Source organism: Boleophthalmus pectinirostris, unplaced genomic scaffold (genome assembly GCF_026225935.1).
Source record: "Boleophthalmus pectinirostris isolate CB_2022bp ecotype Guang Dong unplaced genomic scaffold, ASM2622593v1 HiC_scaffold_23, whole genome shotgun sequence".
NCBI classification, from domain to species: Eukaryota; Metazoa; Chordata; class Actinopteri; order Gobiiformes; family Gobiidae; genus Boleophthalmus; species Boleophthalmus pectinirostris.
Window position 1 is genome coordinate 33,294,618 of NW_026571207.1, and position 18,413 is coordinate 33,313,030.

General features: G+C 43.1%; 1 protein-coding gene across 1 annotated transcript in view; it reads left to right on the forward strand.

Annotated features, from left to right (window-relative positions):
- The first annotated feature begins 22 nt into the window (after positions 1 to 22).
- polr1a (RNA polymerase I subunit A) overlaps positions 23 to 18,413 on the forward strand; it is a 41,992-nt gene continuing 23,601 nt past the window's right edge. The window contains exons 1-17 of the mRNA XM_020920554.2: positions 23 to 328; positions 671 to 779; positions 4,327 to 4,422; positions 4,908 to 5,057; positions 5,422 to 5,523; positions 6,323 to 6,408; positions 6,750 to 6,829; positions 7,302 to 7,382; positions 10,375 to 10,480; positions 10,564 to 10,702; positions 12,758 to 12,943; positions 13,533 to 13,655; positions 13,769 to 13,996; positions 15,466 to 15,573; positions 15,650 to 15,796; positions 17,090 to 17,281; positions 18,161 to 18,310. Of these exons, the coding sequence (XP_020776213.2) occupies positions 249 to 328; positions 671 to 779; positions 4,327 to 4,422; positions 4,908 to 5,057; positions 5,422 to 5,523; positions 6,323 to 6,408; positions 6,750 to 6,829; positions 7,302 to 7,382; positions 10,375 to 10,480; positions 10,564 to 10,702; positions 12,758 to 12,943; positions 13,533 to 13,655; positions 13,769 to 13,996; positions 15,466 to 15,573; positions 15,650 to 15,796; positions 17,090 to 17,281; positions 18,161 to 18,310 (2,163 nt within the window). The 5' untranslated portion in view covers positions 23 to 248. The remainder of the gene's footprint in view (positions 329 to 670; positions 780 to 4,326; positions 4,423 to 4,907; positions 5,058 to 5,421; positions 5,524 to 6,322; positions 6,409 to 6,749; positions 6,830 to 7,301; positions 7,383 to 10,374; positions 10,481 to 10,563; positions 10,703 to 12,757; positions 12,944 to 13,532; positions 13,656 to 13,768; positions 13,997 to 15,465; positions 15,574 to 15,649; positions 15,797 to 17,089; positions 17,282 to 18,160; positions 18,311 to 18,413) is intronic.

Genomic DNA, 18,413 nt, shown 5'->3' on the forward strand with positions numbered 1-18,413 from the left:
TTTAATATGCGCAATAAACTCACCGTTTTATTTTAAAGCTTTTAAGAATATTAAGACGGTTTTCTATTGTTTTATATTCACATTTGAGTGTAAAACTAATTATATTTAAATACATGTTCTCTCCCTCTATGTTTGGCTTCAGTGGTACAGCCCCACGTGTGTCACAGAAGGAGCAGCAGGAGACGCGTGGGGTTTAGCTAAAGTTATGAATTCGTGAAAATAAAGTCGTTTAAACTGCATATTTTTTCATGATGTTGTTCGGAAAGGAGATACCATGGCGGCGACTGGAGGGCATGTCATTTGGGATGTTTTCTGCGGAAGAAATTAGGTGAGAATTTGCAAAAAAGCGTCAAAACATCACGAGTGCTGCGGTTAGCTTCATGTACAACTAGTTTATAAACATTAAACATTAGAATTTATGAAAATAATAGTATTAGTAATGATTTAAGAATTCCCTTTAAATGCAAAGTTATCAGATAAAGTACGGAATTCTGAGTTATTCGATATTTTGAGAATGTTCTTATAATATATTGGATGCAGATATATTGAGATATTTACTCTCTTAAAGGTGCACTATGTAACTTTATGGCTCACCTTGTTTCTATAGAGATGTCATTGCTCTGCCTCGAACATTCTACAGCATTCTTTCTGTGTGTGTGTGTTTTTTTAGGAAGCTGAGTGTGAAGCTGATCACAAACTCCAGATTTCTTGATAATGTGGGAAACGTGGCTCCAAACAGCCTGTACGACCTGGCTCTGGGTCCAGCTGACAACAAAGAGGTGCAGGAATTTTGAAATGAAATGTATTAGGGGCACCAACCATAGACTGTATAAAGAAGTGGACTGAGGGAGTGTGACGTTACCCATAGCATTTAGCTCCAGTCAAATGAAGCTCTTTTATAGGATGGAATTTTGAAAAGCCGAGTTCCATGTTAGGAATAGAACATTTATTTATGAACAAAATAGCAAAATAAAAACACCAGAATCATGTAGAGTGAGTTAATTCATACATTTTAAGCCCAAAATGAGAGGGCACACTGCAGCAGTTACAGAGAGAAAGGCAACTACTATTCCATTTCCATTCCATTTTCTTCCGCTTATCCGGGGCCGGGTCGCGGAGGCAGCAGTCTAAGCAGGGACTCCCAGACCTCCCTTTCCATGCACACTTCCTCCAGCTCTTCTGGGGGGACCCCAAGGCGTTCCCAGGCCAGCCGAGAAACATAGTCCCTCCAGCGTGTCCTGGGTCTTCCCCGGGGCCTCCTCCCAGTGGGACATGCCCAGAACACCTCCCGAGGGAGGCGTCCAGGAGGCATCCGGAAAAGATGCCCGAGCCACCTCAACTGGCTCCTCTCAACGTGAAGGAGCAGCGGCTCTACTCCGAGCTCCTCCCGTGTGACTGAGCTCCTCACCCTATCTCTAAGGGAGCGCCCAGCCACCCTGCGGAGGAAACTCATTTCGGCCGCTTGTATCCGCGATCTTGTCCTTTCGGTCATTACCCAGAGCTCATGACCATAGGTGAGGGTGGGAACGAAGACTGACCGGTAAATCGAGAGCTTTGCCTTTCGGCTCAGCTCCCTCTTCACCACAATGGTCCGATACAGCGACCGCATCACTGCTGAAGCTGCACCGATCCGCCTGTCAATCTCACGCTCCATCCTCCCCTCACTCGTGAACAAGACCCCGAGATACTTGAACTCCTCCACTTGAGGCAGGGCCTCTCCACCCACCCGGAGAGGGCAAGCCACCTTTTTCCGGTCGATGAAGCCAACAGGACAACATCATCTGCAAACAGCAGAGATGAAATCCTGTGGTCCCCGAACCGGACCCCCTCCGGCCCCTGACTGCGCCTAGAAATTCTGTCCATAAAAACAATGAACAGAACCGGTGACAAAGGGCAGCCCTGGCGGAGTCCAACATGCACTGGGAACAGGTCTGACTTACTGCCTGGCAATGCGAACACAGCTCCTGCTCCGGTCATACAGGGACCGGACAGCCCTTAGCAAAGGGCCCCGGACCCCATACTCCCAGAGCACCCCCCACAGGACACCACGAGGGACACGGTCGAATGCCTTCTCCAAGTCCACAAAGCACATGTGGACTGGTTGGGCAAACTCCCATGAACCCTCGAGCACCCGATGGAGAGTGTAGAGCTGGTCCAGTGTTCCGCGGCCAGGACGAAAACCACACTGCTCCTCCTGAATCCGAGGTTCGACTATCGGGCGGATTCTCCTCTCCAGTACCCTGGAATAGACCTTACCGGGGAGGCTGAGGAGTGTGATTCCCCTGTAATTGGAACACACCCTCCGGTCCCCCTTCTTATACAGAGGGACCACCACCCCGGTTTGCCAGTCCAGAGGTACTGTCCCCGACCGCCACGCGATGTTGAAGAGGCGTGTCAGCCAAGACAGCCCCACAACATCCAGAGACTTAAGATACTCAGGACGGATCTCGTCCACCCCCGGAGCCTTGCCACCAAGGAGCTTGCCAACCACCTCAGTGACTTCAGCCAGGGTGATGGACGAGTCCGCCTCTGGGTCCCCAGTCTCTGCTTCCTCCTCAGAAGACGTGACGGTGGGATTGAGGAGATCCTCAAAGTATTCTTTCCACCGTCCGACTACATCCCCAGTCGAGGTCAACAGCTCTCCCCCCGCACTGTAAACAGTGTTGGTGAAGAACTGCTTCCCCCTCCTGAGGCGCCGGACGGTTTGCCAGAATCTCTTTGAGGCCGTCCGATAGTCCTCCTCCATGGCCTCCCCGAACTCCTCCCAGCTCCGAGTTTTTGCCTCTGTGACCGCACGAGCTGCCGCACGCTTGGCCCGTCGGTACCCATCAGCTGCCTCAGGAGTCCCACGAGCCAACAAGACCCGATAGGACTCCTTCTTCAGCTTGACGGCATCCCTTACTTCCGGTGTCCACCACCGGGTTCGGGGATTGCCGCCGCGACAGGCACCACAGACCTTACGCCCACAGCTCCGAGCAGCCGCATTGACAATGGAGGTGGAGAACAGAGCCCACTCGGACTCCATATCTCCAACCTCCCCCGGGATCTGGGAGAAGCTCTCCCGGAGGTGTGAGTTGAAGATCCCTCTGATGGAGGGTTCCACCAGACGTTCCCAACAGACCCTCACGACACGACACGCTTGGGTCTGCCAGGTCTTTCCGGCTTCCTCCACCGCCAGCGGATCCAACTCACCACCAGGTGGTGATCGGTTGACAGCTCAGCCCCTCTCTTCACCCGAGTGTCCAAGACACGCGGCCGGAGGTCAGATGACACGACGACAAAGTCGATCATCGACCTCCGGCCTAGGGTGTCCTGGTGCCACGTGCACTTATGGACACCCTTGTGCTCGAACATGGTGTTTCGTTATGGACAAACTGTGACTAGCACAGAAGTCCAATAACAGAACACCACTCGGGTTCAGATCAGGGAGGCCGTTCCTCCCAATCACCCCTCTCCAGGTGTCACTGGCGTTGCCCACGTGGGCATTGAAGTCCCCCAGTAGAACAACGGAGTCCCCAGTTGGTGCACTGTCTAGTACCCCTCCCAGGGACTCCAAGAAGGCCGGGTACTCTGCACTGCTGTTCGGCCCGTAGGCCGACACCACAGTGAGAGACCTGTCCCCGACCCGAAGCCGCAGGGACACGACCCTCTCGTTCACTGGGGTGAACTCCAACACGTGGCGGCTGAGCTGTGGGGCTATAAGCAAGCCCACACCAGCCCGCCGCCGCTCCCCGCAGGCAACACCAGAAAAATGGAGGGTCCAACCCCTCTCGAGAGGTTGGGTACCAGAGCCCAAGCTGTGCGTGGAGGTGAGGCCGACTATATCTAGCCGGTACCTCTCAACCTCCCACACAAGCTCAGGCTCCTTCCCCCCCAGCGAGGTGACGTTCCACGTCCCTACAGCCAGGTTCTGTGTCCGTGGACTAGGTTGCCGGGATCCCTGACCCCGACCGCTGCCTAGTTCACAGCGCACCCGACCCCTATGAAACCCTCTGTGGGTGGTGAGCCCACAGGAGGGCGGGCCCACGTCGTCCCTTCGGGCTGAGCCCGGCCGGGCCCCGTGGGCAAAGGCCCGGCCACCAGGCGCTCGCTTTCGAGCCCCAACCCCAGGCCTGGCTCCAGGGTGGGGCCCCGGCTGCGCCATACCGGGCGACGTCACGGTCCTTGTTTTTATACTGTTCATAGGGGTCAACTACTAATTACTACTAATTACTAATATTAATACTGCAAATATTAAACTACTGCTTGCTAATAAGCTTACAATAACATTATAATCTGGCTGTGTATAATTTGTCTTCTTTGACTGTATTTTGTTTCTGTTTCCAGGTGTGCTCCACATGTTGTCAGGACTTTAACAATTGTCCTGGTCACTTTGGTCACGTGGAGTTGCCTCTGCCGGTCTACAACCCTCTATTCTTCGATGTAAGTATTTTCACCTTAGAATTACACATAAATACTTGGACTTGGCTTCATGGATTCACTAATAAAGGAGTTATAATTTGGACCTTTTAATAAGGCTTCAAGCAGGGCACAGTTTATACCAAAAATATTGTTAGGGTTAGGGTAACATACATATGTGTTTTACATTTTATTTATTTATTTATTAGTTCTTGATAACAATAGCGCTGCTTACATACTGTTAAAAGTTCACTCAGCAGGGAAATAGTTTTAACAAATGTTTTATTATTTGATTTCTTGTCTTTTCTCATACCAGTGGGTTTCAACTTCCTGTTATATAAACGTTTAAAACAGTTTGAATATTTTTTCCAATTCAAAAGATTTTAATTATTAATCACAATGGCAACAGTCAAAGTTTTTCAATGCTCTGGACCCATGGATAAATGTTGTCCTGTAGACTAGTGTCTTTCTTACATTTGAACACACAGTTTTGTGTTTTTGTCTTTCAGAAACTGTACTTCCTAATCCGAGGCTCATGTCTGAACTGCCACCTTTTGACCTGTCCTCGAGCTGAGATTCACCTCCTCATCCAACAGCTTCACCTGCTGGACCACGGGGCACTACAGGAGGTGTACCAGCTCGAACAAATCCTCACACAGGTACAGAGCTGGGCTTTTTTACCACTGTAATGTACTGTTGCCTAGGTTTAGGCTGTACCGGTTCTCCATTTAGAGTGCTCATCTCCTGATCCAAAGGTTGGCACTTTGAGCCCTCCTTCCATCAGTACAACATGCTGTTGTATCCTCAGGCAAGACCGTAGATTGTTAAAGTAAATGGACATAGCTAACTTGCTAGCTGCTCCGTTCCAAATAGAACGTGAGCATGGGCACGCTTCTGGCTTCATCGACTCTTGCCACAATAAAAAAAAAAAACCTGAGACAGAATATTTAAATGTGTGATTAAATATCTTCTGTTGTTGCTTTTATCACTTTGAAAATAATGTTTTTTTGTATCCGTTTTTAGGTTGTGGAGACAAATCCCAAAGCCACTGGAGACGATTTTGAACGAGCCTTAAAACAGTTCACAGATACAGTCATCCAAGAGACACTGGTCAACACCAAACCGGTCCGTGACATTATTTATTCAGAGAATATTAATTTAGATTAATTAATCAAAATGTGTTCATTATGCACAAAGTCATGTTCATGCTTTATTAAGGTATTAAACTTATTTAACCTTTTGGTTGAGGCGCTGTCACCTGCTTGTTTCTATGGGCATGTCATTTCTCTGTCTGTAATGTTTCACAGTATGACATTAAACAGCTCTACCTTACATCACTATGAGAGGTGGTTTTATGGCTCAAAAATATGACAAAAAACAGACCTTATGACTGTGGGTTGCCTCTCCACAGATCTGATACTGTGAAAGATTCCAGACAAAGCATTTGACGGACTCTCCACCAGAAAACTTAAACAGTGCACTTTTAAAATATTGATATTATAAAGCAGTGGTGGGCAATTATTTTTGCCATGGGAGCCACATGAGAAACAGAAAATATTGTGGAGGGACGGGCTAAAATGCTTAACTCAATTCTGCATAATATTAATTATATTTCTTTATAAAAAGCAGTAAATATCATTGTTTTGTCGAGCTGGTAAAACTGGTAAGAGTTTCTGTTACGACTAAGCAATGAAAAAGTGAAGTTAACTTACAAAAAATGTCATTAAAAAAAAACTCCTCTAAAATAAAAGCAATGCAGTCCATGCATGAGGTGAAATTCCTTGTGAAAATGTGTTTATTTTGTAATACCAAATTGTCTTAAACAGCCGGTCAGAGTCAGCTGTATGAGCTGTATTTGGCCCAGGAGCTGTATAATGCCTAGGTCTGTTATAAAGTCTAATGTTTGATTTAATGTTGTTTTCAGATAAAACATGTCGTTCACATGAAGAACACTTTGATAAATAACTTCTGGAAAAATCACATGAGAGCCAGGCCATGCCCCAGCTGCAAGTAATGCCCATAATCTATTACTACAACTACTACTGCTATTACTGCTGCTATTACTACTGTTTTTACTACCATTACAACTGTCATCACTACTGCTATTACTACTGCTATTACTGATGCTATTATTACTACCATTACAACTGTTACCATTACTGCTATTCCTACTGGTAACCTATAGCAACTTAGACAATCTTAGGAACTCCCAAGTGCATAGTAAAAGTTAAGTTTGATTTATGTTTAAGCGTTATTGTTTTGCCCAGAGAGACAAGAGAGAGGCAATAAATATAGCAAGAATAATCGCTAAGAATTGTTCTGAAAACCAATTTTTTATTTTTTTTAAAAAGGAGCAAATTTGCAGTGCGTCGTGAACACAACAGTAAAATCATCGTCAGCATGCCCTCAGCTCAGACTCTCGACAAAACAGGTAAACTTAACTAGAGATGTCCATAACTGTTCTGTAATGTCTCAAAAACTAAAGTTATGAAGTAGTTAAAGTGTCCATTTTAAGCTGGACTACTCGGCCAATTTGTAGGTTTCAAATTGTACTTCTTGGTTGGAAATTGTGACATCATGCTAGGGAAATCCATAATTGTTACCTAACAAGCTTGACGTACACTGGGTCAAAACTCCTCTAATGTACAGACATTTTTATTTGCTAAATAAAAATACAAGAAAACACTTTATTTTGTTGAAATAATGTTCAAAATATTAGGAAAATGTGTTTCTCATGTGAAAATTTTGACATTTTTTTGGATAGAGTTCTCTCCAGTTAAGGGAACTCTCTGTTTCCTGTAATTCTCAATATCTTTTTCAACAAATTGCTTTATAGTTACATAATCACACCAAATTAACCATCAGAGCCTGTCATACATACTTTAAAATATTTTTGTTTACAGACGACATAATGGCTGGACGGAGGTCTTACTTGACGGCGAGTACAGCCCGAGAACATGTAATTCAACTGTGGGAGAAAGAAGGTAGGGGTAAATTTTTGGTGGAGGGTCCATCAAATGCTTTTCTCCTTGGAGATGTTATTGCTTTGTTTGGAATGTTGCACATTGGTACTAAACCTTTCTATCTTCATGGAGATCAAACCAGACCAAGTTACAGGTCAGGGGCCTCATTTATAAAGCTTGCTTACGCAAAAATCCGTGCGTGCGTGCTTCCTACGTCAACCGCGGTATTTATAAAACTCGCCTAAGGCGTGGCTCTTTGCTTAACTCTACGCCAACTCGGGACCTCCTGTAAATTCTACGCAAAGTCTGGAGACACGGGGAAAAAGCGACACTCGTGGAGAGAGGCAGAAGTGAACAGAGTTTGAGGAAGTGTTTGATCAGAAAATCCACGTATACAGAAGAATTACCTTCTGATTTGCGCATTTAAGTGTTTGGTTCGCCAAAATACGGAGAAGGGCTGTTTATTCCACTCATTATTCTCCACAATATTATACATTTGACACTCGTGCACGAGCGCGGCCACGTTCCCGGACTCGGTGTAGCGCAGAGTCCCATAGTCCACACCGTGACCATAGACTTCTATAGAACTCAGACTGTGACCAACACAGAGGACGAAATAATGACCCAACCTGAGAGAAAACTCTTCCCTTGGACGCAGCAGGAGCCAGACTTTGATTTAATGAACGCAACTTTAACACTTTTACTTTAGTCTTTACGCACCGAGTGACAGAGTGACCCGAGTCAGCGGACAACACGAAGCCCACTGCCCGAACCTGACCGCAACCAAAATCTTCCCTACATTTTTTGTGTAATGGGGAACTCTTGTACATGAGAGCTGCTCTCTGACTGTATGAAGAACAGAATAATGCCCGTGCCCGTCCCGACCCAGACCCACACTCACAGACCCAGACCCACACTCACAGGTTCAGCAGTTTGGATGTTTCGTGTGGATTTTAATTGGCAGAATAACATCTGTATCTGATGTGTTTCGTGCTAAATCTGTGTCCTCGTATCCTCGTGTCCCTCCCTCGCTCCTTTCCCTCTCCAGGGGAGGGCATCTGAATCTCTCGCACGCGCTCATAATTTGACCATTCAGATCAGCGCGTGCATGTATCTACGTGTATATGCATAAATATACAGGGCCAGTCCACACACACTTCATAGACAGACTTAAAAATATAGCGATAAAACTCTTGAAACAGTGAAAAAAACATGGGCTTTACTGCAAAGATGTGCTGCCTAAATATTATGAAATATGATTAAATGAACAGATGAGTTATTGTTGTCACTTTTAGTTTTGTATTTATTTATTAAACAATGTTTAATAAAGTCTTTAATAAAGTCTTTGTAGTGATCACGTGGTGCTGCGTGGAGCGTCCTCCCTCTGTCCCGCTTGTCTCGGTCAAACCCACTGATTATCGGCTCATGTTTAGGGAAATCTCATTCACGAGTCACTTTACATGCTCCTTTTATGGTGAGGTGGAGGTGTGGAGAGGGCGTGACGTGACGTAGGTTTACGTGCGCAAATTCTAGTTGCAGGTGGGATTTATAAAGCAAAGATTGCGTGGTTTGGTGCGTGCGGTGGGTTTTCTAAATATGGAGTTTGCGTGGCGCACGCCTTGTCGTAGCTACTAGGCGTACGCACTAACTTACGACAACTCCTGCGCAGTTTTTATAAATGAGGCCCCTGATCTGTGGAGAGGCAACCCCGCTCAATGCCTGTTTTTCTACTTATTTTTAAGTTATAAATCCTGTAAGTGAATAAATGTGAAGAAGAGCTGTTTAATGTCATACTGTGGAACATTCCAGGCAGAGTAATAACATCCATAGAAACTAGCAGGTGACGGACGCCTAACCAAAAAGTTGCATGGTGTTTTTTGTTTTTTTAACTCGTTCCCCCTTGGACGCCTACTTGGAACAACCCATACATATATTACTAGGGCTTCCCATAGAGCATAACTGCATAAAAGAAAACAGACTTCCACAAGTGATTATAAATGATTTTCACTCATGAGCTTAAACCTATCCATAAAATACGTCCACTCCTCATTATTTCTAAAACTGTGCACCACAGCGCCGCAATCTTTCCATTGCACGTGTTTCGTGTTGTGTTATTTTCTGAAAGCTACAATCGTCACTACTTCGATTAACTTCGGAAAAAATCTGCGAAAACGTATTCTTGAATCCTATTGGTCAGCCTAGTATGGGTTGTAGTGACCCACCTATCACAGACTCTGTTTACATGTGAAAAACCGTTTCTAATGGTCGTCAAATCATTTCTTTAGTGATACAGTGGAGGTGTCAAAACACGTCATTAAGGATACAAGGTGGGGTCGTCAAATGTTGTCTTCATAGGGGAAAGAGTTAAATAACTCTTCAGTATTCTTGAATTGGTGTGTAGGACTGAATTTTTTTTTCTTGTGACAGTGATTAGATATACACTGATGTCAGATTTCTCTTGTACCACAATTAGATTTGATTATTGGGTTATCTGATTAGTGATTAAGGATTTTTTGCTTTGCATGTAAACTGTGAAAACTAATTGCTGCTGTTAATAATAAAATGTTTAATTACATTTATCCTATTGGCTACTCGTTTATCATTTATTAAAGGGCCCATATTACGGTACTCTGTTTTCTATCGTCTATGTTCTAAAGCAGTTTCCTCATCACAAACAGACCTGGAGTTGTGTTTTGTGTCATTCACACGTTTAACACACAAACCCTGCAGATTTATGTTGAGTTCTTCTCTCAAACTGAAAACGCTCCACTGTTCCACCTTGTGATATCGTGTGGTTATACAGGAAGTGCTCCACTGTGTTTTTAAACTCTACACACCTTCACTAGAATCATCTGGATAATTTCAGCCCTGGAATTGCAAATCTCAAACGCTCCTTTTACCTTTAGTTCAGTAAACTTGAAAATTACCACTACATGACATCACAAGACGGAACAGAGCATTTTGAGAATTGAAGATGTAGACAGACCTTTAAATATTCACTTTCTCTCTTTAGGCTTCTTTTTGAAGCGCGTGTTTTCTGGAATGGACTTTGGGTCTAATGAAAACGGCTTTAAACCAGACCTGTTCTTCTTGGAGCTGCTTCTCATCCCCCCTTGCAGGTCAGACTTTGTAACATGTTTTTGTACAGAATCGTAATGTAATCATAAATACTGCATAATACTGAATGAAAATGTTTGTTCAGGTACCGTCCTATTAACCGACTGGGGGATCAGATGTTCACGAATGGACAGACTGTGAATATGCAGGCGGTGATGAGAGACTGTGAAATTATCAGAAAACTGCTGGCATTGATCGCCGGAAAGAAAATACAAGAGGAAGTGGTAAGAATAACAAACTTTAATAAAAACTCTAGCTAACACACTCCATGTTTTTTGTTTTTGTTTTGTGCAGATAAATTCAAAATTAATGATTTAAAGGGCCTGTTTTTTCTGATCTCTGTTCTAATGTAGTTTCCTCATCACAAACAGACCTGGAGTTGTGTTTTGTTTCATTCACATATGCTTAACAAAAAAGTCCTGCATATTTAGTCTGATTCTCTCAGACAACAACATGGAAAAAAGTGGAAGTGCTTCACTGTGTTTTTTCAACTCCACCCACCTTCACTAGAATAATTTGTATAATTTCACCCCTGGAAATTCTATCTCTACCATATAAAAGGTAGCTGTTAACTTGAAATGTGATGGGTGTGATGTGTGTGTGACTCTGAGCTTCTCTGTCATGTCATAACCACTAAACATCAGCAATGCTATGGGCCCGGTCAAGCAGAAGTAAACGGCAAGGCCAAAAATTCTAGTTAATGCATCTCATCTTCTTAAACAGACCATGTATGCAACATGAAGCAAAAATTATTTCCCAAATTTCAAAGACCTGCAAAACATGTAAATAAATTGTTGTATTTCATCATATCTTGTGTTATTCCATCTTTGAACTGTTGATGAAGGTACATGATTTTTAAAAAAAAATGTACTTAAAATGATAAAAATTTGCTTGGAAGGACTGACATATTTTATAAAAATAGTTACCTTTCATTTTGAAGTAATATTAAAGAATTCGGAAGAAAAAAGCTGACAAATTATGCAAAATCATGCACCTTCTACTTGTTTGCACAATTTTCCCTCCGTTACTTTTCCCTCCGTTACCATGACCTTTCTTAATAAAAAATCTCATTACTCAAAAAGTAAGAGGTTTTTCAACCTAATCTTGTACCATATGAAGCAAATATTCAAACCAGTTTGTTAAGGATATGTAAGTGAGAACCGCTAGTTATCACTGTTTGTATTTATTGCCCAAAAAGTGCTGCATATTTCATTCCCTCCGTTACCGACATGAGTTTTTACATTTTTTTGTCAACAACTTGAAAGAATATCACAGGGTTAACTTTACCCTGTTGGAGTGTTAACTCTTTCCTACATTCTAATACCTTACTTATTTCAATAGTTCCTCTAGTTTCTGAATAAGAGCTATTTGAATGTAAAAAATCTGCCCCAGTTTCCCTCCGTTACCGCTTGACCAGACCCTATGGTAAAAGCCAATAAAACAAAAAAAGCTTAAAAATTTAAACTGCAGCATCTTATCCACGCTATCCATAGAAATTGTCCTCCGTAAATAATGTTAGTCCACAAAAACATGCTATTAATCCAGTTTGAAGCGTTCTTTTAAAGTAAAAAAGTGACAGTAGTTCCTCACGTGTGTCTGTTTACTTCCACTGAGCACTGATCGAGGTGAAGCTGCAGATTAGCATTAGACTTTACTTCCTGTGTATGTTATCATGAAGTATTGCGCCACATTTCACACATAACAGCTTTGATCTGCAGTGCTCTAACCTTTGAACACCTATCAGTCTAAAAGTGATTGGTTTTACTGTAGACAGGAAACTGCTGAGGCGAGGTGTGTTCACAGTTTTAGTCTGTGGTATTTTGAGCTTTTTATTGCACATTTAAATATCGTTTAAGACTGAAAAATCTTGTATTGTGTGGCAGCCTTTAGACTGCGGTGACCAATTCACTGACAGCTAATGGCGTACAGACACAAAAATATGCAACAAAGGTGGATTTATTGATGAATGATATAAAAGATAGAGAAATAGGGTGGTTGAGTAAGATGTTGAGGCATGGTGGGGATAAAGGGAAAATTTCAGTGTTGCAATGCACTGTTTAAGAACACTGACTGGACTTGCCTCTCTGCAGACCTGATCTGTAACTTGGTTTGGTGACGTTTTCTGCTTGTCTCTTTGAAGATATATGTTCAGTGCCATGCTGTTGAAACTTCCAGGCAAAGCAATAACTTTTGAATAGAGACAAGCAGGGGGCAAATACTTCACTAGAAAAGTTACTCAGTGCGTTTTTAAAATCCTCCCTGTTTTGTCTGGTCTCCAGGTCCCAGAGCAGCCGGAGCAGGAGCAGATGGAGCCTTCAGACCAGTCCTTCATTATGTCTCTCCCGGGTCAAACTCTCCCAGATAAACTGTACAACATATGGATCAGACTCCAAAGTCACGTCAACATCGTGTTTGACAGTGACATGGACAAACTCATGACCGAGAAGTACCCAGGGATCAAACAGGTACTGAGCCAGGGACTGAGCCAGGGACTGAGCCAGGGACTGAGCCAGGGACTGAGCCAGGGACTGAGCCAGGGACTGAGCCAGGGACTGAGCCAGGGACTGAGCCAGGGACTGAGCCAGGGACTGAGCCAGGACTGAGCCAGGACTGAAGGTGGACTGAAGGTGGACTGAAGGTGGACTGAAGGTGGACTGAAGGTGGACTGAAGGTGGACTGAGCCAGGACTGAGCCAGGAGTGGACCAGGGTTAAAGCAGGAATGACCAAGACTGAGCCAAGATTGAAGCAGGACTGAAGCAGGACTGAAGCAGGACTGAAGCAGGACTGAAGCGGGACTGAAGCGGACTGAAGCCGGGACCAAACCAGGGACCAAACCAGGGACCAAACCAGGGACCAAACCAGGGACCAAACCAGGGACCAAACCAGGGACCAAACCACTAAAATTTTATGTACGTAGATGAATAGTTTCTTTCAAGCTCTTGTCTACTTTTCATGAACCTCTGTGGAATAAATGAACAGGAAGTGTCTTTTGACCATACATACACAATACAATTTAATTACCTAAACAAAATTTTACCTCCACATTTTTTCAGATCCTGGAGAAAAAGGACGGCCTCTTCAGGAAGCACATGATGGGGAAACGTGTGGACTTCGCCGCTCGATCTGTCATCTGTCCGGACATGTACATCGGCATTAATGAGATCGGAATCCCCATGGTAAAGAAACAATGGTCAAATATTATAGCACTGAATAATTAAAGCTGCATTATGTATGTTTCTGGTGGATTGTTTCCATGGAGCCCTATTTATCTCTCACTGTTTTGTTGTAGGTTTTTGCCACTAAACTGACCTACCCTCAGCCTGTGACTCCGTGGAACGTAAAGGAACTTCGTCAGGCGGTTTTAAATGGTCCAAACGTGCACCCAGGGGCCTCCATGGTGATCAATGAAGACGGAAGAAAAACTATTCTATCTCCATCAAACTTCAGCCAGAGAGAGGCAGTTGCCAAACAGCTCCTGACGCCATGTCCTGGGCCTCACAGTATGCCCATGAAGATCGTGAGTGGGTATGTCTATACAAAATAATTTTACCTTTGCTTTAGCACAGAGTGTGAATGAATTTGCTCTAAGGCTACGTTCAGACTGCAGCCTTAAGTGACCCAAATCCGATTTTTTTGGCCCCTATGTGACCTGTATCTGATCTTTTAATGACAGTCTGAACGACACAGATCCGATTTTTTCAAATGTGATCCAGGCCACTTGGATATGTGCTCCTGAAACCGATACTTATCCGATCTTTTGACATGTGACTTCAGTCTGAACGGCCAAAGGGCATTCATCTGACCTACACGTTATCAACAAGCCACAAATGTCACTATTCTGCGCTGAAGTAGGCGAAAATTGTTAATGAACTCCGTGTCACTGAAGCGAAGCACATCACCACTCACCACTCTTGGCTACGTCTCCACATCCACACGTTCCTTTCAACAGACGTTGCTGCCGCTGTCCCACAAAACGTCACGGCCAAAAACCTCGTCCTTCTCAATCTCCTCCTTAAAAGAAGTAAGTTGTTCATGTTCTGGCTCTGGTACGAGAGGAAATTTAAAATCTCCAGGTGCTCAATGCTGCGTCCATGTTTGGACAACTTCCGTAAACACAGAGCACGCTCGCTGCGGTTGACGTCGTCGTGTCTCCAGTGCACAAGCGGGACACTTTTGGACCATTTAATGTTCACACTGGAGTCACATACAAGTAACATTTAATTGGAAATGTGAACGAACTCGCAAAAACATCAGATTTCACAAAAAAATTGGAATTGAGCATTAAGCCCTGCAGTCTGAACGTAGCCTAAGAGTGGTTTTGACAAGAATGAATGACAATAATTTGATAATATTTTACCATCAAATTTGTAAAAAAAAAAAAAACACAATTAAATGTCTTGGTAATTTTTAAACTAAAAGTATGGTATATTTTGCTCAGTTTTAGGGGAGATTGTGTCTCCGAGAACGAGTCACATTTTTGATATAATTAAATAAATCAATCATTTGATTTTATTTTTTATTTTGAATTTCATCCTGAGCTCTTGTGGCACAAAATCTTGTCCCATCGCTACTTCCAATTATAATTAAGATTAAAAAAAAATACTTTACAGCTCTACTGAAATACTACCTTATTTATTAACGAAATATAAACCAAGACTTAAAATAGTTCATACAATTCCATGGAAGTCTTGTAAAAGGGAACTCGCCAGAAGCAATTTTATCTTATAGAAGGGATCCCAGATACACACATAACAAAATACTAGTACATAGTTATTACAAGTTACAATTTCATATTATCCCATACCTAACATTACCCTACAGTCTTTGTTTCCTCACACAAAATGTATATTTCAGTATGTGTCTTATTTCTTTTCCTCTGTAAAAGTAAAGCAGTTTCATGCATTTACTTGTTCTGGCATAAGAAATATGTCTAATTTATCATAGTTTCAAGTAATATTCATACAGAATGTGTTATTTTCTCTTCAGGTAAATCGTCACATAAAGAACGGAGATGTGCTGTTATTAAACCGTCAGCCCACCCTCCACAGACCGTCCATCCAGGCCCACTGTGCACGTATCCTGCCTGGGGAGAAGGTCCGGGCCCATGCCTCTGTTCACATCATAATATAATATTATATGCACCTTTCCCACTGGTTTATCTTGTTTACAGGTCCTGAGGCTGCACTATGCAAACTGTAAAGCCTATAACGCAGACTTTGACGGAGACGAGATGAATGCTCACTTCCCTCAGAGTGAACTGGGCAGAGCTGAAGCCTACACTCTGGTCAGCACCAACCAGCAGTACCTCGTCCCCAAGGTCTGTGCTACACCTATGTGAAACTATGTTACACCAGGTATTCGGAATCACTCACCCCTCGGATATATGAGGATTAGTATTGTCCCGAAGATCTGTGTTACCTAATGTGAAAACCAGTCAAAACTCACCTTTGTGACATATACCGTATTTTCCGGGCTATTAGACGCGCTCTTAAGCCTCTAACCGCATCGAAAAATGACCACGCGCCCCACAATCCAGAGCGCCCCATACACGAGTCCACTCGGGTGTCCCAGCATGACTTCAGTAAACTACAAAGCCGCACCACCTGCAGCGCACGCAAACACACACGGAGCAGACAGCGACCGCACAGCCAAAAACACCCGCAGCCACACTCATCACTCCACGCCGACGAGGAACGGAACAAAGGAACGAACCGAAAAAGGAGTCACAACTAAACAACCCAGAAAGCACCCTCCCTACGCGCCACAATTGAACTAAGCCCAGAGTCACCGTGAACGCAACAGACAAAGTCCCACTGACCCATCCAACTGTTGTGTTTTGTTTAAAGTCCAGTGCGGTTTATTTGTAAAAAAAAGTTCAAAAATAGACATTTAATGACAGTGTGTCTTATAATCCAGAGCGCCTAATAGCCTGTAAAATATGGTATGTAGGACAAAAAGTTTTGTCACAATTTTCCATAACCATTTGTAACCATAGCCAAACTCCAGTTATCAGCTTTACAATAAAAACATATTTTCTGGTTGACTTTGACTCTTGTGAGCTTTAAACCATGTTATAATGTTGTTACCACATCAAAAACTGACCTGGAGTTGTGTTTTGTTTCATTCACACATGTCTGAATAATCCTTTATTATTAGTCATTCTACATCTCCAAATCTCAGAATGCTTTGTTCCACCTTGTGATGTCATGAAGTGATATTTTTCAAGTCAGTAGCTACCTTTTGCCTTTTGTTCAGTAGATATATCCAAATGATTGTAGTGAACGTGTATGGAGTTTAAAAACACAGTGGAGTACTTCCTGTATTACCATAACAAGGTGTTTTCTGTTTGAGAGAAGCCTAAATATGCAGGGTTTACATGTTAAAACATGTGAATGAAACAAGACAAGTCCAGGTATGTTTGTGATGAGGAAACAACATTATAAAATTGAGTAATATGAGCCCTTTAACCAGTATTTTTTATCACTGTTTGTGTAATGTCAAAATAACTTGAATGGCCTTTTGAGCTGCCTGAAATTTGCCAAGTTTACAAATAAAGGTACCTTAACCCAAACGGACACTGTGCACTGACCTCCCCCTGCCCTCTCCTCAGGATGGGAAGCCTCTGGCCGGTCTGATCCAGGACCACATGGTGTCTGGGACTCGGATGACGATTCGGGGTTGTTTCTTCAATAGAGATCAGTACACAGAGCTGGTCTACAGAGGACTCACTGATAAACAGGGGAGAGTGAAACTCCTCCCACCAGCTATTCTCAAACCATACCCGCTTTGGACTGGGAAACAGGTGAGCTGTCTGTCTCTACTACTATATTCTACATTTATTTACTAGGGTTCTGAAAAATCAATGCAAGAATAATATTGATGTTCGGTATTTATATTGATACTGAAAAGGAAAAAGGGCATAAATGGGGCAAACTGACCTTTCCTGAATAGTGTTAGAATGGTCTGGATCTATATCAGAACTAGTAGAAGACCACCTGATAATAAGAAACTATTACTATCTCGGTTGAAAATGAGATTCTAATGTCTGTTTTATTTATCAAGACCATCCTTTAGTTTGGTATTTGAGTTTGAGAGTTTGAGAGAACACTGTTATGTACCACCACATAACAACAGCCACAGCTATGTTGATACTTTGTAGTGACATCACACTGGGGTGGTTCTGCATGTATGTGTGGTGGAATGTTCATCAGTTGCTATGGTGTCACAATGCACAATGCAAACAGCCAAAAAAGTTTTAAAATCCAAAAAGAAAAGATACAAAATACAATCCAACATATTTTCAGGAACTTGTGATCAATAGGAGCGTTCACGGTCCTGTTTAGGACTTTGATTTTCAACAAAAAGGTGAGAGTGACTGAAACTGTTGGCTAATGTTAGCTACCTTATGTATGTAATGGTGTTTGAGAGAATTGTTTAACAGCACAAATCAGCTCACCTGTTGTAACTAAGTCAGTTCTTCATGGTCAGATAAAGCTCAGATTAAAGTCTAACTTGTGTAACAGATCTTCAGACAGGGCAGTATCTATACCTCTATATGCTTCCATATAAGTTTGCAAAAATAATGAGGCAAAAAACATTCAAGTAACAAGTGAATTTCTCAACTGTGAAAAGTACCTCTCTCTGTCTTATCTCAATGAGTGATTCTGATTATCTCCTGTAGGTGGTGTCCACGCTGCTCCTAAATGTCATCCCAAAGAACGCAGTTCCTCTGAATCTGGTCGGAAAATCCAAGATCCCGAATAAAGCCTGGATCAAGGAACCACCCAGGTCCTGGCCTGGATACAAACCAGAGACCATGTGTGACTCACAGGTGGGTCCAGAAGGGCGCCGAGGCTAGACTGGTTTGGAAATACAGAAAGAGAAACTATATTTTTATACTAATTATGATAATTCATGTCATTTCTACACATACA